Here is a 26774-nt window from a genome sequence, read left to right on the forward strand (position 1 = left end):
ACACAATACACCATTTACAAATCACGAGGCTACATTGAGCTTCTCTGCGTACACGCCATGGACACGCCAGACAGCACTTACAGTGGCTTCTTGTCCTTGCCTACTGAGATACGATGTCAGATTTACGATTATTTGCTTGCTGAATCATACGCCATTACCATCAGCGCCGCATATACGACGAATTCCCATGGTATTCGGATACAAGATGGCGCTCGCAAGACCGAGATTCCAGGTTTGCCACTTCATCTCGCGCCAATAGCACGACGCGGCCACGTCGCATCCCTCCTCTCCGTCGCGACGCCTCCAAGCATCGCCCTTGAAGATGGACAAATGGACAATATTGCGGACGAGAATCTGGGGCTCTCAGCACCACTGGCACTGTCATTGACTTCTCGTCTGGTCAAGGACGAGTTGAGTGATTGCATGCGGAGGCGAAAGCATATGTTGGATGCGCGAGCTGAGTACGATGACGATGGTGTTCTTCAAGATGACGAAGAGAACGTCGAAGGCATGTCACTCCATGTGTCATACCCATATGGAGTTCTAGTCCTGAAGAACCAGTATCCGTACTTGCTAAAGCAAGCGCGGAGAGTCTACGTTTCTGGCTATTACACGCCTCTTCTCGAAGAAGAGCCAACTGTTTCAGATACTGGCGACGGCGAGCATTTGACACCATCAAGCAGCCTTGCAGCACCTTCTTTCAATACTCCTGTGTCGGGACCTACGGCGAGTTTCACAGCTACACAGAGCAATTCCTCAAGACGGCCTCCCCGCCACGGCGTAAACAGAAGCCCCTCTCGTCCACGCCTCCGCATGGGCGCGCCGCTCCCACGCCAATCGCGCCACGCCACATACATCTACACAGCTTTCCCTGTATTTTCCAAATCTACCGCAACACACGCTCCAGCTGCCCTCGCACACCTCGTATCTACCATAATGCCCAAAACCCTTGGGTCTCTTACAAAATTCACAGCGCATATCCTCTTCCCGGGAGAGAATACGTATAGCTGCGTTTGGGGTGACGACAACAGCCCCGTCACTCATATTCTGCGCAGCATCTGCGGCGGCAAGATTGATATGAAAGTATTGAGGTGTAACTTGGGCACAGGGCTTAAGCTGACGGCAAGACCAAAACCATGGAGTCGCATCGTGAGTACGAGTTGGGTCAATTGGAAGAAGGGAGATAATCTAGCACAAGGCAGCCCCAATACTGCAAGAAGGGCAAGCGGATCATTGAGTGTGGTTGATTTGGACGGTTTTTTGACAGGCATTCCAGATGGTGCGTGACGAGGATTCTATGGCATATGCTAGCCCTTGAGCGAATCCATCAACTCGTTATGTTTATGATTTGTACTATACATTGTAACGTACGCCTATGGCCGTGCTTAACCTGGAAGTTAGTGATCTACTGAGCAATCTACAAGCGACGTTTCCTTTGGCATGGGAGAAGACTGTGCGTTTCATGTTGTATTGTGACGTGTGGATATTTTATTGATAGTGCAGCTTGCAGATGCACAAAACATTTCCAATTGCGAAATGAAATCACCAGGTAAACCACTTGACAGCACCTGGCACCCCCACAACCAAATCTCCTGCATCCGAGAATCCAACTCTTACTTTTCGATCCTCATCGTCAGGATATGTCAGCCAAAAAGAAATGATGCGCAGATGCTCCGGCACCTCTAAATCGCCTACTGCATCGTCACTGGGAATGTTCAGTTCCGCTCTCGTACGTTCCTGCTCAAGCGACAAAGCCTCGTCCGCTATCCAACCAGCGACCATGCCATCCCAGAAGCCTTCTCTTCGAGGGTGGCTCAGCATCATCCCGACAGCACGCCGCCGCAGTGCCTGGCAGGAAGCAGGGGCGCGAATGGCTATGAACCACAGTGCCGCCGTTGGCCCCATTGAAGTCATAAAAACCGGTGAAGACCTATCCCCCGGCACAACCAACAGCTGATCACATAAATCAAAGATATTGGCAAACAGAGCCGCCTCGTCAAACGGGGTCGTGAACGGCTCTTTGGCATGCTGGAACGCAGCCAAGCAAGGAAATCTGGCCACGATATCCGCCCGGGGCAGCCTTAGCAAATACTCCATCTGGCACTGCATCAGCTCGAGCGCAATCAGCGGCTGCGTAAACTCTTCGCGACTCTTCTTCTCCGCTTCCCCCCACAACTTCTTCATCACCCTCGCCCCAGCATGAAACCTCTCCACCAGCTCCCCCAACTCCACCCCAACCTGCTCTTCCTCCCCCGCTCCCCTCAAAAAAGTCTTTTGGTTAAAGGCATGGATATGGCTAAGTAGACACTCCATATGCCTCAGCACCCCCAGCAAACTCGCCATACTAAGCTTCTGGCACGCCTCCAACGCTTGACCCCCAGCCTTTACTTTCGGTTTCTTGACCCAGCTCCTCGATTGCGCAGATGGCATAATAGCTCGTATCTGCGCATCCAGCGCTACGAAAATCGTGCGTAGCGATTCCAGCTCCACAGCGTGCTCCGTCACCGCCTCCCCCGCATCATCCATCTCGTTCAGCATGCGAATCCCACTTCGCAAGTGCTCCACGGCGTGTTTCTGGTAGCCTTGAAGACAGCACATGCTGCTGAAGAGAATCGCACATGTCATTAAGGTCATTTTATCTTTTCCCGACGTCTTCGAATCACTCGTCCCGCCCTTCTCTAAGAGAACTTTGATAGCCCGGTTGGACTGCAAGAAAGCAAATTGCAAGTGTTGATCCGCCATTGCGCTCTCCTGGATGTGCGAGTGCGAGCCTTCGTGGAAGCGTCGGTACATGGCGCCTAGGGCAATGATGCAGTGCTGGATTGCGGGCTCGCTGTGCGCAGCTTGGAGCACTTCGCGTTGCCAGAAGGGGGAGTCGAGGAAGCCGCGCAGTTTGGGTATCGCGTGGGATGTGAAGAAGGAGAAGCTGAATTTTTCTTCGGTGGTGGAGAGGGGGAGGGCTGGGGCGAGGGGGTGTGGGATTGGGGAGTGATTACGGAGGGTGCGTTGGGTGGATCCTGAGCAGAATGATGATAATAGATTTTGGGCTTCTGGGGGTGAGGAAGTGTTGGCCTTTGGGGATCGGAAGTTTGAATCGTAGCCGTCGCAGGTGCGGCCTGTGGAGGTGCAGCGGGTACAGTGAGGTTTTTCTTCGTCGCATTTTACACGGCGTATTCTGTGGATCTGTTAGCATGGCCTCATCGGATTCCTAATTCAAATAGTGCTCTTGAACATTTCCCGTGCATCTCTGTATCCAGCAGAACGAATTGCTCCTTCAACAGAATATATCGAGCCTTTAGTCATGCAATCGTGCTGCAACCCCCAATGTACTACCAAATCAACCACATCCATCTCTTTCTCCCTCTCCATACAAAATCTCAATAACTTACTTGCACGTCTTACACCCCGACCTCGCCTTAGGCTTCCAAGCCCTCTGTCGCGGCTTTCCCGCCACCAGATCCATACTACTATCTGTTTTCTTCCAACCAGGTGCTGATCGTCGTTCAACCAGAACAACGAAATCGACTCGAAAACGCAGGTCCAAACGTATGTAGCAAAAGAAAAAAGAGGTTTTTGATGAAGGTAATGTATTGCACTACGTACGTCAAACGCTGCTATGAATGTTCGACACGAGGCCAACTTTTTGAGGCTCGCACCTGCATGATGCAGCGTTGCGGCGCAGGGGTGGCTGGGGGGCCGTTAGGCATCCACTATAATTGGTTGTTGGACACCGGGGGTTTTATTTTGAGATCTGCCTAATAGAGTGGTCGATGATGCGTGGTCGGACAGGGTATGTGATCCTACCGATGCATTGGACTTAGGGTTGGGTGGGGGGTTTTTTTTTGCGAGGGTCGTCCGGCGGCTTGAATGGGAGGTAGTAGTGCGTATGTTAAGGTTTTGGGGACGAGTTGTTGGTGTGTTACACTTAACTGTTGGAAAGTAAGACATTTTTTTACAAAGGAATTACGGGTTTGGTGTATGAATGTAAATTAATGTGTAGTACAAGTGGCTGCCTCCACGAGTGGAACGAGAGCGGGGCTAGGAATACTGCGGTGGGACATTCGGCCTCAGCCACAGATCCATCTACCTAGAGCTATCAATCTAAACGCCTGCGCCACTTTCCAACACTCAAAATAGCAAACACATTGCTCATAGCTTGCGCCAAAGATTTCGTAGATATCCCGCTTTACCCCCTTGCTCGCTGTGCGGCTCGCCATGTACATACACATCTCTCGCATCAAGATCCTTTCTCCTGCCCGAGTCCAAATCAATCTCTTCACTCCTCCAGAACCGTGTCTTGAACCAGATCTTATAGCCGACGTAGATGATTACAAATACTGGTATCATAATGTAAGCGTCGACAAAGTTTCCAGCATTGAACGGGCTTAAGGTGGTCCAGCCCTGAACAAGAGTAAGGAAGATGTTGGCGAAAAGTCCAAAATAGGCATTCCAGGGATAAAGAAAGGACTTGAAGGGTAGATCGTCTGGAGTCCGGCCTTGAGCTTTCCAGGCTTTTCGGAAGCGAATGTGCGTAAAGGAAATGGCGCCCCATACGAGAAAGGTGGAAACGCCGCTCAGGTTGACAATATATGAGTATGCCTTTCCACCGCCCGTACTAACGTTCATCATGGATATGGCTCCGATCAGGTTTGTGAAAACGATGGCGTAGATTGGTACGCCGCGACTGTTTGTCTTTCCAAGGAATTTCGGCGCCATTTTCTGTTGTGCCATGAAAAGTATGGTCCGAGATCCGATATAAATCGAGCTGTTCGCCGCGCTCAGAACGGTAACGAAGATGAAGGCGTTGATAAGATGTACTCCTCCTTCCCAGCCAGCGTTTTGCAGTGCAATAGTCATGGGACTCTTCAATGCACGACTGCTTCCATTCGCGAGTCCATCTGCATTCGAAGGGCAAGTGAGACCAAAGAAGAATGCCACTCCCATGTAGACAAAAAGAATACGCCAGATGACCTGTCGAATCGCGAGGGGAACAGCCACAGATGGATTTCTGGTTTCAGTTGCTGCAACCGCAACAGCTTCCACACCCGCGTAAAACGTCGAAGCAAAAACAAAGACCGTTGCTACTCCGCGAAATCCATTCACCCAAGGACCAGGGTCGTGCCAGTATCGGAATCCAATCGCCTCTTTCTGCCCAATTAGTCCTCCCGATGCGTAAATGATGGCGAAAAGGAAGTAAGTGCACAGCCCAACAAGTTTGACCAGCGCAAGCCAAAACTCTGCTTCTCCAAACGACTCGACACCCAGCATCTGGAAGCCCAAAAACGCAAACCAGAAGATGAGAAAGTAGCCCCATAGCGGCACCTGCGGGCCCCAGAACACCATAATCGACGAAATGACGTTGTACTCGTTCGCCAGCACGCACGCCCACACCAGCCAGTACTGCCATCCGACCGCAACCCCAAAAGCCTTATCGACAAAGCGCTCAGAAAGCGTGACAAACGCCCCGCCCGTCGGATACAGCGTCGTCATCTCACCCAGCGACTGCGTAATGCTGAACGCGATAATACCAATGATGCCGAATCCGATGAGAAGCGACGCTGGACCACCCTGAGCGAGTGCACCTCCCGTTCCAACCAAGATACCCGGACCGATGATTCCAGCCAGAGCCATCATGCTCAAATGGCGCGTCTTGAGTCCGCGCTTGACGCCGCTTGGATCCATTCGCTGGAAATCACCATCGTCGTTGTTGTAGCTTGCTGCTGGTGAGGCGGGGCCCGCTGCGGCTTTGGAGTCGAAGAGGGCCATGACGTACGAGCCTGGCTGGTCGTTGCGAAGTCGTTTTCTTGATTAAACGAGCAAAAAAAAAGCTCAAGAGTGTACATGGTTTACTTTTTCAAAGGAACGCATGGTTATATAAGCGCATTATTTTTCTAGTCTTGGACTTGGCGAGCAAGTTGCCTGGGGGGGCGAATGACAGACGGCTGGGGTCTTGGATTGCATGTTGCGATTTTCATGGCTGATTGCGCGATAAGAGGGAAGACACTCGTTTTTTTCTGACGGCGGTACTGCAGGGATCGATTGTGGGCTTGTTTACCGCCGATACTGTCGTATCTTGAAATTAATGATTGAGTAAAAAGTATGCGGGGAGGAAAGCAATGCCGGTTTGCTCGTGGAGAATGGCGACTTCTGTTATCGAGCATGGTGGGTATGGGCGATGGATTGGGGTGGTGGGGAGGGCGGGCGGAAACGATAGGTTTGGTTTGAATAGAGTTTAGCGGAAGACAAGTTGCACTACGACTTGGCGCCACTTCTCCATGTGAAGCTTGCAATGTGGATTTTACTATCATTTTGCTGTCATAGGCTGGCTGAAGTCCCGCATTCAGGATTTACACCCTCCGCGGACTCTGTGTCTAGACCTCCTCCAGCTTCAGAGTTTGCAACGACTCGGGCATAAGCACAGCAGACTCCGACCGTCCTGTCGACTTGGATATCACCAGCACACCCTAAGTTTTCAATCGCATGGCCGTCAGCCACATAAAAAAAAGTCTGGAGATACTTCCCTAGTTGCATACGGAATGATTCTCGTGCATACCCTCCTCACATTTACTCCGGTCTTGGCGAGACAAGGGCTAATGAGCTAATTGTTACGTTCCGTGACTGCTACTGCTCCACGTTAGTATACAATGTGTGAGTATAGGAAGTACTCTGTTCACTCTTTCTCGTCACATGATGGAAGCCACAAGAAACACAGAAATATTCATAACATTGTAACATTTAAAAACTTATTACACTACTATACACATTTTTTCTCATATACTGTCGTTAACACTGATCCAGTCAGTGTCATATAGAAGTCCCAAGCATCAAGCCCGTACTCCAACATTCATCGAACCAAGCGACTTCAGGGCAGGCGGCCAACTTCCATACGCTTCTTGAGCCTGTAGGCAAGAGCACGCTTCTTGGCCGCAGTGCTCTGTGTGAAGGCAACAGAGCCACCAAAGGGACCAGCAGCTGCACCGTTGCGGACACGCATGACGCAGACATTGTTGACACCAGCAACAGTTGCATCGCAAGTCATACCGGCAGGCATCTGGACCTTCATCTCGAACTCGGTGTTGGTGGCCAGCGAGATGCCCTGGACACCTAGACCAGGGACGTCCTGAGTGACAGTGGCAGGCTGCATGGCAGCTTCATCAGTGCCACCAGACGTGCCATCGACATCTGCCGTGAAAGGACCTGCACCATCCTGGTTGATCTAAAGGCTGTTAGAAACCGCATCATCGAACTGAGGCCTAGCAAAACTCACCTGACGAAGCGTCATAGTGACCGTTCCATCATCCGCACAAGTCGGCAGACCCCCCGTCGCTCCCGCTCCAGCAGCAGCAGCAACCCGCGCCTCAGGCGGTCCATTAACCTTATCACCACCACCCCCAAACAACCCCGCAATCCCCGTTGCACCGCCCGCACCTCCAGCTGCACCACCAGCACCAGCACCACCCTTTCCACCCCCAAGGCCTCCCAAAAGGTTGCTGAGAAACTGCCTCTTCCGCTGCGCATTTGCATTCTGCGCACCAGCATTCTGCGGGATATCATCTTCAACACCTACACTACCCGACGCGCCCTGGTTCGCCGGTGGCGCAGCCCCGGATCCCATGAACGCGCCGACCATGACTGCAGCATCTACGTTGCCGTTGCCCTGCGTGCGACCCAGGGGACCCGTCTTGCCGCTTGCGATTTCACGGTCGCGGATGATTGCTGTGTCGGCTTGGGAACCGCATCCACTGTTTTCTTTGTTAGACTTCTTTCACGCCTGAGTTGTAAGGGGAGAGGGGAGGGATACGTACTTGGAGGAGCAATCCCGTGGTGTTCCATCTTGGATTGTCAAACCAGGCATACTGACGCCATTTGCGCCCTTGACTTCGGTGACGACGCCGTGGGCGGAGATGGTGGTTGCGGCGGTGAGGGCGAGGAGGAGGGTGCGTGGGAAGTACATTGTTGCGGTTTTCTTCTTTTATATTCAAATGTAAAAAAAGGTATAGGAGGGGATGGGTGCGATGGTCAACTCGAAATTTTCTATCCCAAATAATTCGGATAGAAATATAGATATAAGGGAATATATATAAGAAAGCACCAGGCTAAAGAGGAAAGTAGAGAGTAGTCTTGTACACAAAGCAAGATTGTGCTGCGGATACTTCTTCACCTCGACGTTTCCCCCACGCTCTTCTTATACAAATCCCTTTCCCTTTTCACGAACAAAAGATATGTCATAGAGAGGGTAGGTGTAGATCAGTGCATTCGCACCGCATTCTGCATTCGGTGCCATAACCGCCATACCATGCCCTGCAACTCGCTAGGGAAAACCTCAGTCTCCACTCACGCATCCGAAAGCTCTATCGAGCAACAAAACAGAGCATCAGGCATTGTGGCGCCTGTGTCGTGAGGCGTGTTTGGTCTGAGGCTTTGCGCTTGTGCTGCCTTCCTCCCGGCGGAGAAGGTCCAAAACGTGGGCTTGGCGTGTGAATCACGGTGGTGGAGTGCTAAAGAGGTAGGGTGATTAGCTAGATGGGCCTGGGGGAGTAGTCTGAGGATCCCAGGCGCCAAGGTGTGCGGATGCTGTTTTTTCCATGCGTGAGGTTTTGAGATATGCGAAACAGGGAGACAGAAGGGTGGAACGGGGACGGGGAGTTGTTTTGTTCATAGTAGTAGAAATTGTGATAATGGCGTTGACAGCTGGGTTTTTTGAGGCTACTTTGACGATGCCAAATTGCTGCCTTGGTGCAGAAAGATAAATCCGGGAAAAAAAAAGGATATCGTACACCTGTCTACGCTGTCAAACCCATCAGCGTGTAGTCTACAAAACCCACCACCACATCGAGCTAGTAGTCTAACAGTCTCGCGCCTAACCCGTTTCATCATCACGACCATCACCAACCACCCAACATCCAACGCCACACACATACAACCTCCCAAAACACATCACTCAACCAATCCCCACCCAGATCATCGCAGTCCCCTAAAAATAAACTTTTTTTTTCAAAAAGATGCATCCGCCTTGTCAGGTGTTTTGTCACCAAGGAGACGAGAACCCCCCCATTCCACACCTGTTGTCGCAGTCCCCGTGTCGCCGCTAGCGTTTCATCAAACAAGAACAAGGCCGATCTTCAAACTTGTTGTGCCTTGGTTTTCTCACAAACCCTCATTTTCGAATACTCTAGTCTCCGCTTTCTGTTTAATGCATGCAGTGTGTCCCCGGCCCGCTCCTGAGGGTTTTGCTTCCAAAAGCCGCCCCCACTGTGACCCGAAAACGTATGGTAGAGATGTGACGGTGGCGGGTGTTTGGTGTTTAGTCATGGTAGAGAGGCGAGATCGAAGTGGAGTATGTGTGGCTTAGTTTGGGTTCGGGGGATAAGGACGAAATGGGGAAGGAGACGCGATATTTTTTTGAAATCGACTTTGAATGTGTCAAACGTGGAAGTTTGGAGTTTGGTCTTATGAGGGCGATGTATAGGGCCAGTGGGGTTTTTGGCGATTTTGACATCTTCATGCACTTGCTTATGTGCTGGCGCTTCGGATAGGTATTTCTCATACTGTTGCTTGCACCTGCCAATGAGGCATGTGTAACTTGGGTTCCTTGGGACTTTAGTTCTTCATATGGCGCCGAAAGAAAGAAATAGTTGAAGTGTAGCGACAGCGATGGCTTCGCTTCCGAGTATGAAACTCGCAATGGAGAAACCGTCTTGCAGGCTTTTCTTGCATATGCCCCATACGAGCCCAAATGTGCCTGCAGATGCAATGCCGAAAAACAGAACGAGACAGATGCGCTGTAGATCCATGTCTTGTTCGAGATGCACACCCCACCCCGTGTAGAGGTCGGGATCTACGCCCGGGGTTGGGCGCTCCCCGATACGTTTTGGGAACTGCCTAAGACAAATATTGTCTTGGAAGCAATCCTTAGGCGAGCTGAAGCGATGCATGAGAAAGTCACTACCCAATGCTGGCGTACGATCTGGTTTGTGAGGATCGCATGTGTAGTGCTTGACCGCCTCCGGTGGCATATCATAGACGAGGCCGTCGACTTCTTTGCGAGCGTGTAGAGTAAACTAGGTAGAACCTGTGAGCTTGAAACGGCACATGTTTTCTTGCATTGGGAATCCTACCTTGACAAAGCTCATTCGTTGTACGGTCTGGAAGCTGAACTGGCGGTAGACCCATCGGAACTTTGAGTGGTATTCACGGCGTAACGCTTCGAAGAGCTCGCGATCTCGAGTGATTGTTGAAATCTGGAGGTCGTAACGGTTCGTTAAGAATCTCTTGACCTTCATGCATAAGAGGATAAAATCTTCTGGTATGTTGATGTTGGTGCTGTTGACTTGAGTGCTAGTTGTTGAAGACGTGGAGCGCCAGTTCTGTCGTCCTGGTGTAGTTTGAGAAGCCCTGGAGAGACCCGTCAAAGTTTGAAGTGGTCGGTTGGAATTACTGGGATCAATATTTACACTCGATTGTGATGGCAAATTCCCATTTGTTGGCCCACTAGTCGCTTTAGGAGGACTTCCATTAGCCACTTTAGAATGAAAAGTTCCCTTAGCCGCTTTAGAAAAGGTGATTCTAAGGTCTTCCACGACTGACTGTCGAAGACATATTTCCCGTTGCGATGGAAATAAGGATACGTAAACCAAGAGCGCTTCTGTGCCGATGCTGAGGGTTAGAAGGCAAATGTTTCCAATGAAGTCAAAAACAGCTATAATAGCCCTTTCGGAAGAGAGACTTTCATCGTGTACCGCGTCTGACAGTTTAGAAACTATCCGCAGTGATCGAGATACCACTTCTTTGACACGCCACCTCAAAACAATAATGGTTAGAAGGCAAACGCCAATCTTTGCAATAACTATTCCAATTCTCTTGGTCATTTTGGAAGAGACACTTCTATCGTTTACCAAGTCGGAAATTCGAGGATGCATAGTTGATAGCGGTGGAGATGTCCATTTTTCGATGCCCAACCACGCAAGAATGCAGAATCGAATCCAAGTGTAAATGTTTGCAACTGTCATTCCAAGTCGCTCAAGCACAGCTCTTGCTGCAGATCGGCTGGACTGGGATGAATCACAAGCTTCCATGGAAGCTTTTATACCATGCTCTTGAAGCGTTTCCAAGAGTTCACGTACTGCACCAGGCCGATGCTCAGTGTAATGATCAAGTCCCCTGTACCCGCACGTCTTTCCCAAGTTAGAAGATCGCGCGAACAAATCGTCTGTGAAATTACTCACACATGTCCAAGATAATCGGTAGAGCTTGTCTACCATAGCTGCAGCGTGCGGCTTTTCAGTCTTGTTCCCAACCTGGATGTCCGGCTTCGTCTTTCTCTGAATGATATCTTTCCCAAAGTTGCTGCGTACAAGATCCACTCGGTTCGGGATAACGAAATGATTTGGTTTCGCACTACTCTTGTCGTTCCACTGTACCTCTTTTTCTTGCGTTGCTGGCATCAAGTATACCATCCTCAGAGGTGCGTTTGCCAAATGGGGGTGCTCCTTGCTCCAATACTTGGTATCGCCCATATAACATGCGCCGGTAAGGGTATAGTATTGCTGTGCGTCCAAAGGCTGAGTAGACAACTGATGAAACGCCCGGAGAATTAATAGTGCCGAGTGTTCGGGTACAAAGAAGATTGCTTTGTCGTCATCAGATGGTTAAAAGGCTTCGGGGAAAATTGAGTCATTCACTCACCGTCCTTTTTCTGCACACTAGGCGAAGCCAGACCCAACCTCGATAGATGAGCTGTTTTGATCAGCCGGTGACCGCGCGTGGCCTTTTTTACTTGTCTGATAAGAGTGCCATATGTATTGTAAGCCTCCAATCGATAAGATGGGTTTGGGTCCTGTTCAGATTGAGAATAGGCCCTGTCTAAAAGGCTGGAGAGATTCTTCAAAGTCTTCCGAGAAACCAAACCTTTGTCACTGCGACGGAGCATTGTCAAAAGCTCTTCAATAGCACCCAGAGTGACCCAAGGCTTTGGGAATGGCCCGTTATCGTATTGCTCTTCTTCATCGATATCACCAACATCTTCAATGTAGTCGATTAAAAGAGCCTTTACTCTGAGAGCACCACTTGTATCAGGCGTAAATAGTGTTGAAGTACTCCGTTCCGATCTCTGTAACTTCATCACCTCGTTGTAGTTCCACATTAACGAATCCAGAAAACGGCCTGGTATGTCATATCGTTCCAACTTGAACGAGATCTTTCCCGCCAACATCAATTCCCTGCACAAACTAGCCCTTTTGTTCCTTATCAGTTTCCAACGTCTGAAGGGTTCGATTAAAACTTTGAATCCCGATATATGAGCGAGACCGCCGCTACGTAGGAACAAGAGGAAAGAGCCGGGATGCTGGAGGGCTTCTAGAAATGGCCGGTAAGCCTCCTCTTCTGCTTCCTTCACTTCACCTATCCATGCAATGGCCTTCGTAGCGCGTTTGTAGATCTGGGAGAATAACGAGATCTGTATAAATTCTTCTAGAGGGTCAGAATCATTGATGCAAATAGCATCCGCCCACAGCCGCCTCTCTTCATGCGTATAGCGCAGCCAGAAAAGTGCACGTTGCAGATCCAAAGGGATGAAGACGATTTTAGACTCTATGACGATGGACCCCATAGTACGAGGAGTAGTTCTGTTGTAAAACACTGCCTCGTACCCATTTTGGTCAGCCTTGCTACTGGCCTCGTTGTCATTATCGAGGTTGTAAGTTTCGAATCGTCCCTGTAGTCGCGCAGTTCTGTCTGTAGATGGAAGGAGAGCCAAGATTCGAATCTCATTTGCTTTTAACGAATGGTAATTGGGAGGGAGAACATGTGTTTCATATGCTCCGTAAAGATTCCAACGAGAACGTGCTCTGGACTTTGCATCGTTGTAGAGGATGTGGTATAACAAGTTAGACAAAAGCAATAGTACTGCTTGGCAGTCCTCCCTGAATGAGTTGAAGCTCATGATGATTGCAAGATGCGTCAAGAAAACCGAGAATCAGGCGCATGTTTATACTTCTAGCTGTTGCTACCTAGCCGACACGTCGCAGGCTAATTTCTCGCCAATAGTCGTTCGAGCCGGGCGCCACGGCGGCTTCAGTGACTCCACTGATAAATACAAGGCATTCTCAGCCTTGTCAATCCGCAGCCTTGCTGTTGATTTCGGGAACTGACTGGCACAGCCTTGGTGACACGACATGGTAGTCCCGAGGATGACGGCAATGTCATCTAAAGCATGAGTCAATAATGAAAGTCGCAAGAGCAACAAAACAGTGAGTAATAGGAAAAGTTGGTTGTGTGGTAAGGAGCTGGAGTCGATGCTACATAACCATTTCCCACGCCAAGGCGCTAGATCTAACCATTCACCACGCATGACCCATAAAACACCCAGAGAAATCATTTACACTGCTGAAGGCTTAACTATCACTTTTCCATTCAGAAGTATAAAAAAGAGCGGAACTCTCTAAGTAACCGTTCCCCATTAATCCCTGAATCCACCAATATGCTCAGACAGCCCCATTAAAACACCCAACCCCAATACTCTTCTTCCCTGGTATCTAAATCAACCAACCAACCCCCAACCTCAAAAGTCGAAGTGTACAAAAAGATTTTTTTCGCCAAGATCATCGTGTTCGTTCCAGGCTGAATATGCAAAAAAATACAAAAAAAAAATGGTAACAGATACAGTAAAAAAAAGGAGAAGAATGGCTATATTCATTCAAGACCAGATCCCGTACCTCGTCTTCCACCCATACCCGGTCTCGAAACAACAGCAGCAGCACCACTAACACTACTCCGATGCCTTGCCATCCCCCCACCACCACCAGTAGCTCCAACCCCAACCCCAACCCCATGCATGAGATCCAAATCCACCGGCGTACCAGCTCCCAGCGCAAAACCATAGGCTTCGGGTCCCTGGCCCGCAAACACAGCATCGTCACTTAGATTCTGCTGGGGCGGAGGATCCACGTTAAAGGGGACAAAGTAGCTGCTCATGGGATCGAAGAAGTTGCTTGTGGGGCCAAGGCCGAGGGCGTCGAGGTTCCAGTAGGCGTTGTGGAAGTCGGTGGCTAGGTCGGGGAAAGGAGAGAGGTTGGCGGTGTGGGCTGAAGAGTCCATTTGGTGGGCGTGGGACGGGTGGATCATTGTGGGTGAGGTGTTGAGGAGGGGGAGGGAGGAGTGCTGGGGTTGGTGGTGCGATGTAAAGTCGGCGAGGAATTGCTGGGATGAAGATTGTTGCTGTTGTTGTTGCACGTAAAGGTTTACGGATTCGTATCCGGCGGCCATGGCTCCTCGGATATCGTCTTGGGTGAACATGTTGACTGGTTCCAGGTGCTGCTGTGCTTGCATGTGCGCAGCAGAATTTTGCTGAGAGTGACCGTTGTGCTGCTGGTACCGCGGTTCGGGCTTCGACATTGACTTTGTTCTATTTTTCCGCGCTTGCTTGCGGTGGTGCTCTGTCTTTGACGGCGGGGATAACGAGGCGAAGAATTCCTCCACACTCTGGAGGTCGCTCCTATGACCCAGAACCGCATCGGTGCCTGGTTCGGACTGGTTCGACTCGGCCGCATCTTCGTAATCCGTCTTTGAAACTCCATGGGGATATCTGTCGAACCAATCCCCATATTGGAAGATTCTACCCTTGTTTTCACCCCTAGTATCGGGTCCCTTGAGCTGCGCATCAGCATGTTGTCGGTACAACTCTTTGAGATTTTCTGCAATGTAGTGAAACATGCCCCAGTACTTCTTCATCTTTGTCAGATACTTGACGTTGTACGCGAGGTATTTTTTCGATTGTGCTTCCAGCTTTGGGTTTTTCGAGAAGACTCCATGGACATGGACGGTGGAAGAAAAGAAGGCCGAGTATCCTGCAAATGGGGCGACAACATTGTGATCCATAGCTTCATTGATGAGGATTGATATTTGGTTCGCAGCGTCGAGTGCAGCGCGGGCGGATTCTGTCAAAAAGTCGTGTGGCATATCCTTTGGGGGTCTACTTCCTGCGGTCGAAGGCAATGCAAAACGATGCATGAAAAGCATGATTTGCTGCCATAATATGTGAAGGTAGAGGAAAGAGTTGGCAGTCTTTCCAATGGCGTGGCTCTTGAGGTTTTCGGGGGTGTACACGAGCATCTCAGGCAATGCAGCCTTGAAATCCTTGGCTTCCTTTTTAATAGCATGGAACGTGGACCCTGGAGACCACATAGTCTCGGATTCGCGTTCTTTGCCACCCAAGTTCATATACTTGATCAGTTTTCCCCATGTGCAGACCAGTCGAATGGTATATGCAGAGACACCCATGTTGTCGCGGGGATTCGAAAGCTGACCGCTGTCAGGTGGAACGGGATTTGGCACATTGCCCTCGAGATTCTCCGTCGGCGCATGTATCTCGTGTGTGTAAAGGTGCTCCTTGACTGGTAATTGCACTTCAATGTATTGCTCGTGCACGAAAAGTGGTCGGTCGGAACCAGAAGAGTTGAAACGATCCATCAAGAAGCAAGACCACATTGTCCGCCGCCGTATTTCTCTGTCAGTGGCGCTCAGGGGTTTCCTGTCGGGTTCGCTGACCAGCGGGTCGTATTCATTTTCCTTGTGTAATTGCAGTGCGTATGCCATTCTTTGCGCCATGCCGCCAAACATCCAACTCCGACCACCCTGACATGTACCAAATTCATGCAATCCAAGCAACAAGTAGACTATGAGAATTGTGATGTTAGGCGCATCGTATCGTTTTAGCGCAATTTCACGCGCTCGTACTGCCCAGTTGTCACCTCGCAGAAAACACGGTTCTGTCCGTAATTGGGGATGGTTTGAGAAGCGTGCTGAAATGGCACACAGGGCCAGAATTAGTACAGGCGGAACTTTGCCTGTTGCCAGCTTCCTCATGAAGCTGGGCTTGTGAAGAAGGGGATAGCTTTGGCCGTAGACATAGTCAAAGTAGACCTCTGCCAAGTGCTCTTGCATCTCTTTTGATGGCAAGCTGTCGGCACCTTCTGTGAGGAGCTTGCTCTCATCTGATTCATTAGTTTGGGTAGTTGAGTTGGCAGTGTTTGGGTCTGCGCCTCTTGCTTTTGACCACTCATCGAGCTCATTGCCAAAGGCCTCTTCTGCGGCACGTTTCTTTGTGGTGGGTGTTTTGGGTGGGGCGCCGGGGATAGCGGGCTTAACGACGGATCTGCCTACATTGGCGACTGAAGGCAGGCTTTCTTTTGGTATGAGTTTAATGACACGGTCTTCCATGCGCTTCAACCTCTTGTCCAGCATGGCCATATAGTCGGTTCTCGGCGCAGCTTTTCGCGTCGTGACCTTGTACACGCATGGTATCCTGCTGCGCAGACAGTGCTTGCATGCCGGCTTTTCGCCAGAGCAGCGAATCTTCTTTCTCCGGCAGGCAATGCAAGCCAGCGGCAGCCTCTTTCTTTCCTTGCCTGCCTTTGTCTTCATTTCACTCCACAGTGGCGGGTCCTGGACATCATCTTTACTCCGTCTCGACGTAGTCGAATGGTCTGTGCCATTGATGCTGTTGGCTGAGGCGTCTTTCAAAACATCTCCCATGGCAAACATGTTCATAGCCTGAGCGCTCTCCGGGCTCGTATGGTTCCCGTCGTGAGCCGGGCTTCCGCCGATGCTCATTCTGGTTGGGTGAACGCTGCTGCCGGCACCGCTCATACCCGCGTCGCTCATGTTGCCAACGCTACCTCTGTGGTCGGTGTAGCCGGGCTCGATCTTTGGCTGCAGACCGTCAAAATTGGAGGCATATGACTGGCCCTGTGCGAAGGCCATGTCATAGTCGGCAAGAGAGGCCATCATGTTTGCAGGACTGGTGCCGGCGTTGTTTGGAGAGGCTCGGTAATCAGACAGGCCATAGTCAGTCAACATGAGGGAGTCGTCGGTGTCGTAGGGTGGGTGCGAAGGGGCGGCTATCGAGGTTGCGGTGGCACTCGAGTCGGTCATGACTGTCTCGACGAACGGTTGCGCCCGTGTCTACCTGGATGGCTATGTCGCAAGGCAATGCCGAGGCAATGTCACATTAGTGTTCCAAACTTGAACCGAGCAAGTCATGTGAGCGTGGTGGTTGCAGGGCAGAGAAGCATGGCAGAGATGCGAAGCGGCGAGGTGTTCCAAACGGGTTATGCGAGTGTGTGCGTGCTGTGTACTGTGCTTTGGGGCTCGGAGCACCGGACGGAGAGAGATGTTGGAAGCAAATGGGGAGGCTCCGACTTCTCCACAGGATAGTCACGGCGCTTTGGAGCCAAAAGGCAGTGGGGCGCTAGGCTGGTATATCAAAGCGCAGGCTGTGTATGTGGGGACGAGAAATGAACGTCAGCACCGCGACGCAGATGTTTACCAGGCCAAAATCACAGCCAACACAGGCGGCTTGGGGGCGCGAGCAGAGAGGGTTGGCTGAGGGTGCTCGGGGGAGGTGCACGATGACGGGGAGCAATGTAATGGGCAAGGCCAGCGTGGTTAGCAGCGAAAAGGGTGGCTTGGTGCTTGGTGCAGGCTTGTCTGACGCTGGGCCGTACTGGCATGTGTACTGTACCATTACTAGGTACACAGTGGTCGCTGCGTTCGGTCCCATGGCGCCGCGGGCTCCCGTCGAGATCCGCACAGCTTGGCCAGCCCGCTCCCTTGCCTGTTGAGGCTGACATGGAAGCGCCATCAGTCTGCTTCTGGTCGATTAGAATGGCGCGGCGGCAGGTTTGGGTTGGGATGGATACAAGCGACGGCGATGCTGTGGGCTGGCTTTCCCACATGGGCTTGCCTCTCGCCAGGGCCTGATTACTCAGCCATCACCAAGCACCCCAAGTCCAAGTCAAGTCCAGCTGCAAACCTCTCCCACTCCCCAAGCACACGCCTGCCACTCGCCTCCCGCCCCCTGCCTAGGCGCATGCACCAGACGATCATTGGCAATCGCTTTTAGGCAATCCCATTACTCGGTCGGTCGCTCTGCAGCAGATAGTACTATGTACTTACGGAGCATCCTACTTGTACTGACATCCTACTACATGCTCGATACGTGCGTACTGCATAGATTACTCTACCCTCTTGACACCTTTACTCTTTCACCTCCATGCATCTGCATCCTCCTGTCATGCACACACACACACACGCACAGTCGATCCCCTTTGCACGTCACATCCGACGCCCCATGTTTCCCTTGAACGTCATCAAGCCCCGTTTCACCTCGCCTGACACAGACATGCTGAACTCTAAACCCGCACAGAAGCTGTATGATTCTAGCATCACCGGATAGGCCCGTCTACCTTCCCACCCTCCCGAAGACGAAAATCAGACCACGACTCGGTCGCTTTTGCTGCAACAGTCAGTCCGTCCAAAGAAAACGGGCGGGACCCCATGATGCGCCCACACACCGGTTTCGCCCTGCCCTGCCTTGCGCCCTCGTTTTTTCCTGCGGGGCTTACACACTAGCCCTGGGCCCGCCACTATGCCCAACCCCAACCCCAGTGCCACCAGCCCGTCCATCCCCCGCCGCCCACCACCACCACTACCACATCCCCCCTCCCATTCTCAGCCAAAAGCCCAAAGAACCTCAATAAAGGCCACGTGAGCACGCAGCCACACAGAACCCAATCTCACCTTTTTCCCCCGCAACGCCCTTGCCTTATTTTCCGATTCGACAGACCATCAGTCATTTTAACCTTTTGCCAACGCATGCACATGGCAAAAAACCCACATACATTGATTTCTTTTCCCCCCCTCTTCGCACATGTGCATGTCTATCCACCCAACGGTCCGATGCTTGGCACCTTCCACGTTGGCCACGTGCAAACACTTACACGGCCATCGCCCTTTTTCTTACCTTAATCTTGGCTTCCTATAGAAACAAGCAGCTTAGTCCTTATCTATCCTTCCCCCCTGGTCTTAAAAGGATGAAGAGGGGTAAGAGGGGAAAACCGGCTTAGTTTGTGTAACCCGTTAATTTTTTTTCTTTGCACCGTGTGGGGTCAACTGGGAAAGACCCCGTGTACATACGTACGTAGTAGATAAGCAGTAGTATGGATTGCATCTGCGACCCCACTCTGACGTTGGGGAAAACCAGAGGCGAAAGGATAATGGTAGGCTATGCAACCTTGGGGGCTACGTTACCTCTTTTCTTCTCTTCTGTAAATACTGTAGTAGGCGTCGTCTGATCCATTTATCCGCTGTGTCGCAGCGCAATATATATGTATATGTCTGAAATTGGACTCGCTACTATTCCGATAACCTTTCCGCACCCATCTGAGCGCAACCACCAAGTATAACACAAGCTAAGCTAATTGTATTGTACGCCGTTATTATTGCGCGTACAGCGATAATCAATCCTGCACAAGCATGCACGCACGCACGCTCCAGGGCAAATCATGTAGTCAGCCGCGGTAAGAGTGCGAAGCTGACTGCCTAGACTGAGCTTATTCCCATCCCTTCATTGCTTGATTTATTTTAGCTCCCCCCCCCTACGCCATATTTAAGTATAGAATCAAAAGAGGACCGAATAAAGTAATCCGTAACCCGTCATGTAAAGGAAAGGACAGAGAGAGAGAGAGAGAGAGAGAGAGAGAGAGAGAGAGAAAAGCAAGGTAGTACACGACGTGCGCCAAGGTGCGAGAGGAACACAATTTGCAAGAAACATATATAGTATCTCAAATGGTGATTGCCCACAAACTGCATCATCCTCGACTCCCCCTTTCGCTCGGCACCGAGCTTATTCCATGGCTCCACCGGGATAATTTGCGTATGCGCTGTATGGACTGTGTAGAGGAGTTGTAAATCAGTACGGAGAAGTAACCAATCAAAAAAAAAGCCGTTACATCTGTTTGCTGGAAAAAGAAAAGAAAAGAAAAGAAGAGAAGAGGTACATACTCACCTATAGGTCTGATAAGTCACCTTAGCAGCCCCATGCTCAATCGCTGCGTCTCCCATAGAACCAGCCATATCCTGCTTCTCCATCACCTCCGTATCCGTGGCCATATCTTCCGGCACAGCCGTGCCCATGTGGCGCTTGCTCATATTCGCGTCTTCCACATTCGCAGCTTGCATCTTTGCGGCTTCAGCCTCGGCTGCTGCGCCGTAAACGCAGTACGGCGCATATGTACCGTAGCCTTGTTTCTCTGGCATGCTGGATTCCGGAGCCGCGGCATTGGGGGCTTCGGGGTAGGGCGTGTAGGAGGTGTAGCAAGAGTATCCGCGCTTGGAGAGAGCCGTGATGGCTGACTGGGCCTCGGCGACGGAAGGATAGTCGCCGTATTTTGTGTAGTATTCGCCGTAGCTTGCATAGTCTTGCACTATGGGCTGTGTTGTCTCGCCCTTCGTTGGCTTGGGCATGCTTTTTCCCACTGGGGCAGCGATGGCGAGGCCGGCTAGGCATGCAAGGAAGGCTGCAGGATGCATGGTGAGGAGTGCCTGGAAGACTAGAGTTGGAGAATATCAAGTAGTGAATGTTTGCTCAAGATTGCTGACGGTATGAGTTGATGATGCTGTGAGTCCGTTACGGAAAGGCTCCTTTTGTATACAATCCTGTCTACTTTATCATTGACAAGATTCCCGGTATACACACTAGCGATCGAGATACAGCATTAGGTTCCATCCGTTCAGCACTCTGCAGCAATGGCTCAATTCTACAGTTAGCTCCCAATGCTGCATGCTGTAAGACATGCAAACTTACTGTAGAAATGTTACCTCGTGCTGCTCTGGGCCCGCACTATTGTCAAGTCGACCCATTGTATTCGAACAGCGCATTCCAGGGCCTCACAGCGGTGTGCCTGTGGCACATGTGAAACAGAAAGCTCCTGTTTTAACTTGTAAAACTTATTGTTTGTATAACAAAGGCTTAAGAATATGAATGGTATTGTGTCCCGTTGTCACCTTTGTACCAAGGCTGAGATGGTGCACCAGGACCAGCCTAGACGGTGGTACTCATTGCAATGTCAGTCATAGAATAAACCGGGTAGTGTACTCAGACCAATATATCGCAAGCAAAGCATTATGGGTTTATGCAGGTGATGGTGTACATGCACGCAGGCTGGTCAACAGCGCTGTACGACAGTGACAAGTTGGATGCGAGATACTTGTTGAAAGTAGCCCTAGGATAATCAATGCCTAGCGATATCACCTCTAGAGCCAGACCAGGTGGTGTTGCCAATGTGGTCACGTTGCCTCTTGTATCTGCGTACCAACGTGCTTGACATTTTTGACATCTGTCTCTGTACTACCGCTTGTCATACAAAATTGGTCCTGTGGTCCTGGCTGATTCGTACAGTTGGTAGTGATCGGGTACAGATGGGACACGACGGCATGAGGGTTGGCCGTGTATGCTCTTACTGGAGATATTCTGGGTCTTATGAGTGCCGCGCTGCTATCAATAATACTCTGCTTCTTTTTACTCTGGCTCATCTCCAAGGTAAATTCATACCATGTCCAACATGCTGAAAATATTCAACCGTCAGCCTAAACATGACTGCCTGCATCGGCGGGACTCCGAGAGCCAAGACAGCGACAGCTTGCTGCCAATCCCTTCATCGGGCTCGCCACCCCTCAAACCCTCTCCTTTGTACCGTCCAAGCCGCGATACTTGGGTCGCTGTAAGGGTGCATGTGCTGTGCACCATCGTATACGCGGGCGCGACGTTATGGATAGCTTTCCATGTGAACAGAACGACCTCGATCGTCAATGCTGACGAGTTTTGCATTCACCACATCTCACAATACTGTAAGCCTTGATGAATGAAGATGGGTAGCATTTGGTGACCTTGACAGCACCCGTCGTCAGAGATGTGAAGCCGAATTGGCATGTGCAGTTGTTCAACGGAAGCTTCTTGCACCAGAATGCTTATCGGCAGGCGGCAGGGCCAGAGGTCGACGCGGCGTGGGATGCACTTGGTATCAACTGTAAGTGTATTTGGTATACTGACGACTCGTGTTGACTGTTGTCCGAGACCGAAGTGTAGTGATTCCCGAGGCGGAGGCGGAGCAAACTGGACTGCGTCATGACCAAGTGAAGATTAGTCAGGAGTACGGTGGTGGCTTCCCAGCCAACGTCGAGGGCCTGCATCACCTGCACTGTCTTGTGAGTGCTAACTTTGTATGCAAATGGATTGATATTGACTGTCTGGAGGATCTCCTTCGCAGGACGTTGCATTGGAACTACGACTACTATCTGGCACAAAAGCAGGGGGCATTTGCGAATAGCGGGTACATTGTGCGGGTGCATGCTACTCACTGCCTGGACACTATCAGACAGGTTCTCATGTGAGTGCCGGATGACTCATCAGCCATACAAAGACTAACGAACTGGGCAGGTGCAACCCGGACGTGGGCGTGTTGGGACAGGTATGGTGGCAGCCCGACAGTGAGCCAGAGCCAGAGCCAATGCCATTTGTCGACTTCAACACGAAGCACCGATGTCGCGACTATGAGGCTATACGGAAATGGGCAGAGGCGCACCAACTGCCGCCCGAAACAGAGGTGGACATGGAGAGGTTCTATCAGAGGCCGAAGGCAGGGGACACGGTCTTGGGCGAGATTCCATGAAGTCATGGCGGGCGCTGGGCAGGTCAGCCAGAGGGATGGATTGGGTAGCCGGGCAATGCAAGTCTCTTTTCTTTTCTTTTCTTTTCTACTGTGCTCAGTTTTGGCGAGGCTTGACTACGCCATCGTGCACTATGTAATAGACGACGGTGCTATCAGTGTCGACCGTGGCCAGCACCACACGCTTGGTTGTCCGCCATGGGTTGGCCGGGCTCGCCGTGTCTGTTGTATCCGTCTCGTGTGGCGGGATGATGGCAATGGCATCAAAGACGGTAGCCAGCCTGCGCAGAGTCCACTGCTCCTTGAGCCTGGTGGGCAGGATCCATTCGCGCTCGGGGTCGGCCTTGACCTCAAGAGCAGCAGGCTCACCGGGTGCGCGAGCCTTTCTCTCGCGGTCGGCCTTCTTGAGCAGCTCGACCTGCTCGTCGGGGTGGACGTAGAGACGGCGGGGCGGTAGGCCAGAGACGAGGGGACGGGGCAGAGGGTCGTTTGTGATGGGCGAGTGCGTGTGAAGGCACAGGGCAGTCCAGTAGTGCTGGTGCTGGAGATTGTGCATGATCTGGCGGGCGAGCGAAATCTCATTGGGAAGGTGCGTCGTGGCAGCGTCTTGCGACGACGCCGCTGATACGAAGGTTTGTAGCGGGGCCGGCGCAACGGCCAGTCTCATGGCGCATTGCACAGCAGACGTCGTCATGTCCGGGCCTGGGCGCCGCTGCGAGGTCGAGGATAATTGGCAGTCGACGGCGTCGCAGGGTGCGCAGCCTACTGGGGTGACGAGGAAGCTACGCGGTTGCGGAAGGAGCGAAGATCTCGACTGCCTCCCCCACCACTCACCACTCACGAGAGCATCCCACCGCCGTCCATGGCCGTGGCATTCACCTAGGCAGCGACAGACGCACCCTTCTTATACCGCCCACTGCCGCTACATCATGCACATCGCCCTCTTCTTGTAGACGCTGCCAGACAACTACCACTGCATCATCCTTCAAGATAGCCGTCGCCATGCTCGCATCTACCTCCATCTCCACCTCTACTGTCCTGCTGCTTCTGGCTAGCGTCGCCGTCGCACAAGACGCCCCTACCACTCCCTCGCCTTCTCTTGGCCCTTCGCCCACCAGCGAGGGCGTCTTCACCATCCAGACATCGGTTCCCGCTGATGATCCATGGGCCTGCTATGAGGAATGCTTCATGGAGCCGTGCCCGCCCTCGCCATGTAAGTGTCTTGAGTCTATCTGACCAAGTACTTGGTATGCATGCATATCTACCAGCACCACGCACTGACTCGACTAGGCTCCAGTACACCTAATGCCAGCCTGGGCACCCCCATCCCCCTCCCCCGGCCCATCTCAGAATCCATCGCCTCCATCATCACAGACCCTTCTCTCTCCACCGTCACTGGCGTCATGACCATTCCTGCCGGCGAGACCCCCGAGACGCCCATTTCTACTGGCGCCTCCGAGACCTCCACGGGCGCTTCTTCGTCCCGGACAGGCAGCTCTTCATCTCAGACAGGCAGCACGAGAAGCCCAGCTAGCTCTGCACCGCCCGCGGCAACGGGCAACGCCGTGGCACTCAATGCTAACGCCCATCTCGCTCCGCTCGCGGCAGCCGTTGCCGGTGCTTTCGCACTGATCTGAGCAAGCAGTACGGGAGCATAGTAGGGCCGAGTCACGGATTGCGCATTTTACCTACACATTCATATTAGCACCGGTTTAGTATGATTTACTGAAAACCACTCTAACCTGCAGCCGTGTTCAACCAAACTTCCAACGGTTGCTGTGCTGCCTTTCAAGTTCTTGCTTCTGTGACTGTGGGCAGTGATGGGGTTAGACCAAAAACTTAGTACGTGCCAGTGTCGCACACGAGAAATGATTCACGCTATATATAAAACGACATCAAATGAAGCCTCATGTTCATATAGCGTGTCTATGTTCGTGTGTAGTCCATGATGTATCATAGCAAATTTTATTCTGCCTGATACCCTCACCGCCAAAATCATGCTCCACAGTGATTGTCTTGATGCGACAAGTCGAGTTCAGGGGCTGCGCAACGCCGAGCCGCTCACAACTGACGGCTGGGCATGGTGGACAGCAAACAAACACAACGACAACACAGAAGTGGTCACGGTTGTGGCGGAGTGGCTGTACGCGTCCTTGCGCTGCAGGACGCGTCTAGCGTGTGGCTCAAATGCTGCAGGGAGGTGGATCTGGGGTTTAAAAGCGCAGGAGCCGCCTCCGAAGCAGTCTAGCCCCTCCATCACCCCATCGTCTGCAATGTCCGCGCCAAAGTATAAGGGTGCCATGGCGCCCGATAACAAAGTGCCAGTTATCCCTCCCAACAGATTCGACACTACACGTCATACACCGCCGTAGGGGACAACCCAGCAAAAGCAAGAACCCCGCCAAGCCAACACGGCATTGCACTATACATCATCAACCACCTTGGCTGGCACATTGAGCCGCAAGGGGACATTCACAAACTGTACATAACCGACGACGTGGACCAACCACCTTCTCTCTTGCACATGGCGTCCCCTAACAGCAACATCCCCACGCCGGTGCCGTTCCCACAGCCCCCAGGTATCGCCAACCAGGACACGTCCAACTCTGGCCCAGAGTCACCTACTACCAATGGCCGCGACCGATCCTCAACAAATGCCTCGACCGTCTCGAGTAGACTGCGAAGCGCCACTGGCAAGCTAATGGAAGCAAACCCTCCACCAGGCATGTGGGCAGCAACTGGTACTACTGCAGCCAGGGCACCCTCTCTTTCAGACATTAGGACAGGCTCCTTTGGTTCTGACGGCTGGAATGAACACGCGCAACGCAGTAGAGCAGGGTCCCGAGCTAGTAGGCGTGCGTCAGGATCGAGAACATCTACGACTGTAACAGCAACATCGGAGCAGCCAGAGCCCTCGCACGCTGCAATACGCAGGACCTCATCGAACAATGTGTTGGGCACCCAATCTTTTCCAGCTTTGGTTGAAGAAGATACACGTCAAGTATTAGAACACGACGCTCAACACAACGCTGTACCTGGCGCACCGTCAAAGCACAGTTCCGACACAGCAACCGAGTACGTTGATGGCGACAGGCCACAACAGCCCAAGAGAACGTCTTCAGGCCGGGTACATCAACTGTCTCACTTCCCCCACTGCAATTGTACTAATGACAGACAGTACACAAATGGCTACATTCCGCCACCGAAACTCCCGTGGAAACAAACCTTTGCCATCAGTCTCAAGAGCTTCTGGACATGGTTCCTCACCCCTGCAGGCTTCCTCATCACACTGTACTGTCTCAACATTGTTGCATGGGGTGGCATGTTGTTCCTCCTTCTCTGCAACGCTGCACCGGCCATGTGCAAGCCTACTTGTGACGATATAAATTCACCACGGCGCGTTTGGATTGAGATTGATTCGCAGATCCTCAATGCACTCTTCTGCGTTACCGGTTTTGGTCTGGCTCCATGGCGTTTCCGCGACCTGTACTGGTGGGCTTGGTGGAGGGTTGGTGGATCAAAGCGCACTGAGACGGGCATTCGACGACTAGCCGGCATACATCGAGGATGGTTTAGACTTCCTGGCTCCGATCGGTTACCAGATGACGCCGATGCAACTTGCGTCGACCCTCTGAACCCTGCTGTACCCATCCCCCTCAAGGCGATCCCAGACCCACCCCCGACAGCAATGCGCGCCCCGCCGACGAAAAGCTGGACCATGGACGTTGTTGTGTGGTTCAATGTTTGGAACACATTATTTCAGATATGCCTGTGCTTCTACATGTGGCATTATGACCGTATACAGAGACCGTCATGGGCCACGGGACTTTTTGTCGCACTAGCCTGTGGCGTGTCTGGCGCTGCTGGCTACATCATGTGGCAGGAGGGCAACAAGGTTAAGAAAATCGAGGGTGTGCCCATGCGTAAGGACTATGGACCCACAGATGCAGAAGCATCTTTAAGCGTACCATTGGTCAAAACAGGTGTGGCGACGAAATCCTGATATTAATGCCGAGCTTTCTGCGTGGCGCAAGCAGGGCGGATGAGGCTGCTCATTGGGGACGGAAGTCTGCACTGTGTTCTTGGCGTGCAGCACAGCCCGCGGCTCGCCTCGTCTGGCGTTATCAAGTCATCTTGAAAAGCGTTCATAGTCTGCAGACACTGTACTCATCAACAATAATACATAGTCGCCCATCTACAAAAAAGCTTGTTGACTGAAAGCATGTTCATGGGAATCATTACGTCAGTCAAACGCTTTGCATTTACAGCAAA

General features: G+C 51.8%; 13 protein-coding genes across 13 annotated transcripts; 5 read left to right on the top strand and 8 right to left on the bottom strand.

The window, feature by feature from the left end:
- Positions 1–57: 57 nt before the first annotated feature.
- Positions 58–1287, top strand: COCCADRAFT_32472 (uncharacterized protein; the record flags this gene model as incomplete). Its single annotated transcript, XM_007709018.1, has 1 exon — positions 58–1287. One exon carries the CDS (start codon positions 58–60, stop codon positions 1285–1287), a length of 1230 nt encoding a protein of 409 aa, XP_007707208.1.
- A 255-nt stretch (positions 1288–1542) lies between these two features.
- Positions 1543–3463, bottom strand: COCCADRAFT_32473 (uncharacterized protein; the record flags this gene model as incomplete). The annotated part of the gene is made up of 2 exons (XM_007709019.1): positions 1543–3175; positions 3390–3463. The coding sequence occupies 2 exons, from the start codon at positions 3461–3463 to the stop codon at positions 1543–1545; spliced, it is 1707 nt and encodes a 568-aa protein (XP_007707209.1).
- Positions 3464–4149: 686 nt separating this feature from the next.
- On the bottom strand, positions 4150–5766 carry COCCADRAFT_82947 (uncharacterized protein; the record flags this gene model as incomplete). Its single annotated transcript, XM_007709073.1, has 1 exon — positions 4150–5766. The coding sequence occupies one exon, from the start codon at positions 5764–5766 to the stop codon at positions 4150–4152; it is 1617 nt and encodes a 538-aa protein (XP_007707263.1).
- A 1096-nt stretch (positions 5767–6862) lies between these two features.
- Positions 6863–7954, bottom strand: COCCADRAFT_82842 (uncharacterized protein; the record flags this gene model as incomplete). The annotated part of the gene is made up of 3 exons (XM_007709074.1): positions 6863–7216; positions 7268–7742; positions 7806–7954. The coding sequence occupies 3 exons, from the start codon at positions 7952–7954 to the stop codon at positions 6863–6865; spliced, it is 978 nt and encodes a 325-aa protein (XP_007707264.1).
- Positions 7955–9608: 1654 nt separating this feature from the next.
- COCCADRAFT_82779 (uncharacterized protein) lies at positions 9609–11516 on the bottom strand (the record flags this gene model as incomplete). The annotated part of the gene is made up of 4 exons (XM_007709075.1): positions 9609–10061; positions 10119–10522; positions 10883–11174; positions 11226–11516. 4 exons carry the CDS (start codon positions 11514–11516, stop codon positions 9609–9611), a joined length of 1440 nt encoding a protein of 479 aa, XP_007707265.1.
- An 878-nt stretch (positions 11517–12394) lies between these two features.
- COCCADRAFT_63989 (uncharacterized protein) lies at positions 12395–12769 on the bottom strand (the record flags this gene model as incomplete). Its single annotated transcript, XM_007709076.1, has 1 exon — positions 12395–12769. A coding segment is annotated over one exon (375 nt), but the record flags the coding sequence as incomplete, so codon positions are not given.
- Positions 12770–13689: 920 nt separating this feature from the next.
- Positions 13690–16929, bottom strand: COCCADRAFT_22142 (uncharacterized protein; the record flags this gene model as incomplete). Its single annotated transcript, XM_007708976.1, has 1 exon — positions 13690–16929. One exon carries the CDS (start codon positions 16927–16929, stop codon positions 13690–13692), a length of 3240 nt encoding a protein of 1079 aa, XP_007707166.1.
- Positions 16930–17405: 476 nt separating this feature from the next.
- COCCADRAFT_32478 (uncharacterized protein) lies at positions 17406–18140 on the top strand (the record flags this gene model as incomplete). Its single annotated transcript, XM_007709020.1, has 3 exons — positions 17406–17497; positions 17590–17795; positions 17827–18140. The coding sequence occupies 3 exons, from the start codon at positions 17406–17408 to the stop codon at positions 18138–18140; spliced, it is 612 nt and encodes a 203-aa protein (XP_007707210.1).
- Positions 18141–19681: 1541 nt separating this feature from the next.
- Positions 19682–20367, bottom strand: COCCADRAFT_32479 (uncharacterized protein; the record flags this gene model as incomplete). The annotated part of the gene is made up of 2 exons (XM_007709021.1): positions 19682–19727; positions 19844–20367. The coding sequence occupies 2 exons, from the start codon at positions 20365–20367 to the stop codon at positions 19682–19684; spliced, it is 570 nt and encodes a 189-aa protein (XP_007707211.1).
- A 1022-nt stretch (positions 20368–21389) lies between these two features.
- On the top strand, positions 21390–22505 carry COCCADRAFT_22145 (uncharacterized protein; the record flags this gene model as incomplete). Its single annotated transcript, XM_007708977.1, has 5 exons — positions 21390–21684; positions 21732–21863; positions 21911–22041; positions 22090–22223; positions 22274–22505. The coding sequence occupies 5 exons, from the start codon at positions 21390–21392 to the stop codon at positions 22503–22505; spliced, it is 924 nt and encodes a 307-aa protein (XP_007707167.1).
- A 94-nt stretch (positions 22506–22599) lies between these two features.
- COCCADRAFT_32481 (uncharacterized protein) lies at positions 22600–23196 on the bottom strand (the record flags this gene model as incomplete). The annotated part of the gene is made up of 1 exon (XM_007709022.1): positions 22600–23196. One exon carries the CDS (start codon positions 23194–23196, stop codon positions 22600–22602), a length of 597 nt encoding a protein of 198 aa, XP_007707212.1.
- Positions 23197–23504: 308 nt separating this feature from the next.
- On the top strand, positions 23505–24139 carry COCCADRAFT_22146 (uncharacterized protein; the record flags this gene model as incomplete). The annotated part of the gene is made up of 2 exons (XM_007708978.1): positions 23505–23715; positions 23793–24139. 2 exons carry the CDS (start codon positions 23505–23507, stop codon positions 24137–24139), a joined length of 558 nt encoding a protein of 185 aa, XP_007707168.1.
- An 887-nt stretch (positions 24140–25026) lies between these two features.
- COCCADRAFT_82834 (uncharacterized protein) lies at positions 25027–26505 on the top strand (the record flags this gene model as incomplete). The annotated part of the gene is made up of 2 exons (XM_007709077.1): positions 25027–25629; positions 25681–26505. 2 exons carry the CDS (start codon positions 25027–25029, stop codon positions 26503–26505), a joined length of 1428 nt encoding a protein of 475 aa, XP_007707267.1.
- Positions 26506–26774: the final 269 nt, after the last annotated feature.

This window comes from Bipolaris zeicola (genome assembly GCF_000523435.1).
Source record: "Bipolaris zeicola 26-R-13 unplaced genomic scaffold scaffold_5, whole genome shotgun sequence".
Taxonomy (NCBI): Eukaryota; Fungi; Ascomycota; class Dothideomycetes; order Pleosporales; family Pleosporaceae; genus Bipolaris; species Bipolaris zeicola.